This window comes from Elgaria multicarinata, chromosome 5, assembly GCF_023053635.1.
Source record: "Elgaria multicarinata webbii isolate HBS135686 ecotype San Diego chromosome 5, rElgMul1.1.pri, whole genome shotgun sequence".
Classification (NCBI taxonomy): domain Eukaryota; kingdom Metazoa; phylum Chordata; class Lepidosauria; order Squamata; family Anguidae; genus Elgaria; species Elgaria multicarinata.
Window position 1 is genome coordinate 115,398,511 of NC_086175.1, and position 6,000 is coordinate 115,404,510.

Genomic DNA, 6,000 nt, shown 5'->3' on the forward strand with positions numbered 1-6,000 from the left:
ACCCCCATCCCTCTGACTCACATAATACCAGTATATCTTTGCAGGCATGAGGGCTAGAAACATGGTTTTAAAAAGGGAAAGGGTGAAGAAAGAAAGTTGCATTTCTTGGCAAGCTGAATTCTGCACTCAATACCGCCTACCACTTTTTAATTGTTTAATTGCCCCTAATGGTCTTATTACAGATTTTAATTTATGGACAGAGTGCATCATTGCCTCTGACAATAAAAAGTTAATTATATTGGAAATGATGGCTAAGTAAGTTAATCACACATCATTACATAGAAGGTACTTGAAATGCTCCCTCACCAACCATCTTCATGGATTGAGCTGTTTGATGTAATTGCAAAACCTTCCTGAAAGTGGCAAATCCATGGGAGACACATTAAGCTAATTAATGGCAAAGCATTCAAAGCTAGCTTGTCCTGCCAATGGCTGGGTTCAGACAACACAATAACCAGTGGTGGTTTAACTAGCCGATGGTTAGTTATTTAACCCACCATGAGTTATTGTGTTGTGTGGAGGGAATTTTTAAACCACCGGTTGATTATTTGGCCAAAATAAACAATGCAAATAACCAACACTGTGCAGAGTTGGCTATTTGAACCATCGTTGGTGATTGTGTTGTGTGGAGGGCAGTGTTGGTTATTTTCTCAGCCACCATTGGTTAGAGTGGACAAAACGGTGGCTGCCGCTCTACTCCAACTGTCAGGATAGATTTTCATTAGCAATGGCTGATGGGATATTAGTAGGAGGACTGAGGGAGCAGAGAGGGCAGGGGATGAGTGAATAAACTCAGCGTGGACTAATAGTCAACTCAGCCCTGATCCTAATCCATGCTATGGTTGATTATTATCATATTGTGTGGGGAGTAACCCCTAGATAAACAACTGTTGAGTTGATTATCACCCCACCGTTGACTATCTGGCCTTACTGTCAAAATAGAGAGTTTCTTTGAGAATTAGGACTTAGTTTTCTATACTTCCTATACTTCTTAGCTTCTGTTAGCCAAATGAGAGAACTTTATAGGAACACAAGAAGCTTATCCTGAGTTTGTTTCTTCTAGCCCTTGGCCCATCTAACCTAGTATTGTTGACACTAACTGGCATTGGCTCTCCTGGTTTTCAGGCAGGGTTCTTTCCAAGCCCTACCTGGAGAAGCTGGGAATTGAACCTGGGACCTTCTGCATGCAACCGCTGAGCTATGCCCCCTACCCTCATAACAGCCTGTACTACTTTCAACCCAACAACCAGAATGTAGTCTATCAACTAGGCATCCCTCAAACTTATGACCTACCAAACTGAATACCAAATGGGGTGGCCCATTAGGGCACCACCTCCAGTTAAAGAGTAGATATTCCTATGAAAGGAAAAACAAGGCCTACCCAAGTAGGTCTAGTATTTAAATAAACACCTACACATAACCACACATTCTTTTACACTAAAATTTCCTCTAGACACTACCAAATTGGGGAAGGCTGCCCTCTAGGCGTTGTTGCTTGGCAACAGCAATTAACCAATCATGTTGGAAAGAATGGCTTCACATGTTGTCTCCTAATTTGGATGGGTTCCAGTTAGGATGTTATGGAACATCATGGGAAGATGATATAGTATCACCTCTGTGTGTTAGAGGTTTGGCATCTTAGGACGATAACCATTTACTCGTGTTATGAGACTTTGTCCATTATCTTGCTAGTCCCAGACAGCTGGGTGCTGCTAGTCAGAGAGATTCTCTAAGATTTTGAGTGGAAGTTGCTTGAGTGGGTTATTTTAGGTTTTGGTCTGCTGAAACCAAATTTGTCTGTATCTAAGCAATAAACCTCAGCTTTGACCCTAAAACTAAGAGTGGCAGCTAAGATGGCTGCCACCAATTTCTTACCAGCATGAGCTTCCTTTTGTGGCCACACTGTTTAATCGGGTTTGATTAAATTTTGAAGGCAAAGCACTGTTAGGTCTAACACTTCTCCCAAAGCTTCTTGGAAGCTTAAGATGAAAAAATAAGGATCCAAATTGTTTAGGTTCAGATTTAGATTCAGGAGGTGCAAACAAATCCTGTTCTATTTGGTTCTGTTGTAATATTTGTACCCCACCTTTCCACAGATGTCATCAAGATGGTGTGCAAGAATTCAAATAAAAGCAATAGTATGTCAATTCCCCTCAGAGGGCCTCAAAACATTTCCCTTTGCACCATAACAGTTGCGGGATGGTACCAGCAGACTTGACAATGCGTTAACCCCTGGAGGTCCTAAAGATTTTTCGTTTAGGACACTATTTTTCAAGCAGAAGTCACTTTGTTTTTTTAGGCATTGCTGCTAAGGCTACCTGGGCCCTTCCTTCTTTCCCCCAATTTCTAGTCAATCAGCAGTGCTGTGCATTGTTCTCAGGGGGAGGCCTTTTGAGTCCTCTCCTCCCAAATCCCTTCAAGCAATGCGTCACCAGTCTGTCACCCATCAAACAAATTCACGTTTGCAATGTTAGTGGTTTGACTCCTGCAGGCGCTGTCTGGCCTTCGGACCCATGAGGCAAATTCCAACAGGTTGACTTGGTCCCTGGTTTTAAATGGATCTTTTTCTCATCACTGAGAATGCTCTGTTCTGCTCAGTGCTACACATTGTGCTCTTGCTCTCGCTCTCTCATCCGCACATTCAGTTTCTTCACCAGCACCACCTGCGCAGTGCACCACTGAAGCAAGCCAGCCCCGTTGTGCTTTGCCTCTTGGGCTCCTCTCTCACGACAGCTAATTGGCTTGTTGCTGCACCCCCAGCCACCTTGTAGCTGATGAGCAGCAGGTCTTCTGCCTCCCCCACCCCCCGGAGCTTCCTCGAGTAGCCCAGATCACAGCAACCAGCCCACCATTAAAGCACGCAACAAGGCAAAGTTAGAGAGCTGCTGCTGAGACTGAGGGCTCATCTACACTAAGCAGGATATTCCACTATGAAAGTGGTATATAAGAGGCAGGAGCTACACTACTGCTTTAAAGTAGTGCACTGACAACTGTTGGGGCCCATTGACACATACCATATTCTGCTTTCATAGTGCTACATCCTGCTTGGTGTAGATGTGTCCTGGGCCCCAACATTGTCAGTGCACTTCATTACTATTGTAAACTCGTAGTGAAGATCCTGCAGTGCACTTCAATACCACTATAAAGAAGTAGTGTGGCTCCTGCCTTTTATATACTGCTTTCATACCACTTTCATAGTGGAATATCCTGCTTGGCGGAGATGAGCCCTGAGAGTAGCTATTGCAGACAGAGAGAGAATGTGAGTGAGAGAAAGGTGGCGAGGTTATTGGGATCCCCATGAGGCCTTTGGCCATTGCTGTGAAGAATTCTGGTTTAGGGGGAACAGAGGACAGGGACAAGTTTGGAAAAATAGGGGTAAAGGTAGTCAGTGGGGTCTGGGAAAGGGCTGGGATTTTCCATCTCTTCCTGTTCATCAAACCTTTCAGGACTTTAGCTAGCTCAGGAATAATTAAACTGTAAGTAAATGGTTGTGATCCAGGGGTATTGTTGGATGTAACACCTCTGCTTCCTCCAGACTTTTTTTAAAAAAATGCTAAGTAGTGCCCAAGCTGAAGCAGAATCTACAAGGCCAAAGTCACATTTGCCTGTATTCATATAGGAGACATATTCTAAAACATGTCTGTTCCCTTCTCCCTTGTATTGTTCAGTTTTCAGTGCTCTATCTCCTGTCCTTCGTGGTCATCATGGTGGGCTTCGTCTTGTATTGCTCCACACCAACCCGCACCGCAGAGGCTGTCTTAACCAGTGTGCCGCTAGCAGCCAGCACGGGGTTTGACAACTTTGCCTTAAAAATTGAGGAAAACCACCTGGACGCAGCTCTCGGCTCAGCCGCACAGCACAACAAAGAAGAAAGTCAGGCGGGGGACACACCAGAGACAAAACTAACAGCGTTGTGAAACATGGAGCCTTTCAGCTGCCGGAATTACCTTGGAAATGTCAGTAAACAAGAGATAATGAACATCATGCTGCGTTAGGGCGGATAAGCTGGAGCTACAAGTGTGGTGGAATCTGTGCTCATGCCAAAGTCTGGAATTCCACCACAGGATAATGAGGGCTAGATCCTTCGTTGAGTCGCCGGTATTAAGTCATGTTCACTGGAGTTCTATCATTAAGGGCTGACAGAAGAATAGTAAGTATGGCTAACTAACAGTGTACTCTGTAGAAAGAAAAATCGACACTTAAGAAAACCAAATTGCACTCAAAATAAATTAATAGCTTATTTTGAGTGATTTCTTCGGTTCTAAGGTTTACACTTTGAAGGACTGGAAATTTTGGGAGCAAGGAACAGGTTAGCAAAAGGACAGAGAGAGGAAAAGTGGAGGCAAACATAGAGATGAGTTTAGATGACAACTAGCGTCAGAGAGACGGTGAACTGAAAGGAAGAGAGAGAAACACATCTGCGAAGCATCCAGAATGCCTATCTTCGGACCACTAGATCACGAGGATTAAAACTTTGGTTTTCCCCTGGAAAAGTGAATTGATCCTGTTCTTACACAGTGAACATGCAGAGACCATACATAATCTTTGCAATAATTTAATTGCACCTTCACCCTTGGAGACCAGTATAATTTACATTGGCAGTGATCATTGGCAGTGATGCTAATCAAGGAACATGTGTGCCATTTTCTGATCCCAGCTAAATTAAAGGATGCGCAGAGTCCCCCACCTGTTCAGATATATTTTAGATTGTGCCCCTTTTGGTGGCAGGGAGCTCAGCAGGTAAATCGTGTGTATTTGTTTGTGGGATACAAAACCTGTGCGTAGATCCGTTCTTTGGAAACATGATTATAATCCTTGAGTTCTTAATTTGTCAAGATAATACCAATTAATTGAAGAACTGCCTAATGATGAACACCTCTGCAACTACAAGATATCCTTAGTTTCAGGACTGTCTCTTTGTGCCCTGTTGTAACGAAGTGTATAATTGAAACATAATAAACATTAGTGCCCGAATCCAGCTAGGGATTGGGACATGTAGATCTCCATGCCTGTATCCTAAGTGACTGAATTAAAGCAGGGCTGGTGGTGGAATTTGTGGCTCTCCAGATGTTTTGGCCTACAGCTCCTATAATCCCCCACCATTGGCTATACTGGCTAGGCCTGATGGGGGTTTGAGTCCAAACTGTCTAGAGGGCCAGACATTGCCCGCCTCTGCAGAAAAGGCACAGAAGGCTTCTGGGTGCACAATTCCCAAATCCACTCCAGCAGCAGCTCCAGTAAGTATTTTGAATACTTCTGGCCAGCTATGCAGAACGGGGAGCGGGTGCTGGATTTAGGCCCTGTTTTCCATTCTCTACCAATCAGTTTATCAGTGGTATTTGAAGTATCTAACTCTGGTGTGTGTAGCCCTGAAAGCATTGTGGTTTGGATCAAGGCTTATTGGCAGCTCTTTCAGAAACTCCGGAGAATTTCAAGTGCAAAGAGGTTCAAGTACAGCTAGAGGCTGGCTGTGTGCCCGCATGACATAATCAGTTCGGGTAACCCTGAACACCTGTTGTGAGAGTCGGAAGGATTAGAGGAAGGCGGTGCCTAGGCTGTGTTCAGAGGCCCGTCCACCCCTCATAATCGGCACTAGCGAAGCGTTTGGTGACAGTGACATTTGGAGATGCAGAGCTACCCTGAACTCCCCCTAGTGCTGGATATGTGGTTTTACCACCACTTCCATGCACTGCTGCAGCAGCAGCTTTTTGAACTGGTACAAAGGCAGATCCGCAAATATAACCCTGTTTCCATCTATGGATGTATCTTGCTGGATAAGAGTAATCCTACTTCCCTTGGGTTTTGCACGATGGTCCCTAGAACAGGGATGGGGAACATGTGGCCCTCCAGATGTTGTTGGACCACAACTCCCATCATCCTTCATCATTGGCTACAATGAAAGTTGCAGTCCATCAATATCAGGAGGAACACAAGTTCCCCATCTCGGTCCTTGTATGAAACCTGCTACAAGATGGCTGTTTTATTGGCCCATCAGTTGTA

The 6,000-nt window shown here is 44.5% G+C and overlaps 1 protein-coding gene across 1 annotated transcript in view; it reads left to right on the forward strand.

The window, feature by feature from the left end:
- Positions 1–4,161, forward strand: part of SLC35F2 (solute carrier family 35 member F2) — a 30,671-nt gene extending 26,510 nt beyond the window's left edge. The window contains exon 8 of the mRNA XM_063127732.1: positions 3,669–4,161. Within this exon, the coding sequence (XP_062983802.1) occupies positions 3,669–3,917 (249 nt within the window). The 3' untranslated portion in view covers positions 3,918–4,161. The remainder of the gene's footprint in view (positions 1–3,668) is intronic.
- Positions 4,162–6,000: the final 1,839 nt, after the last annotated feature.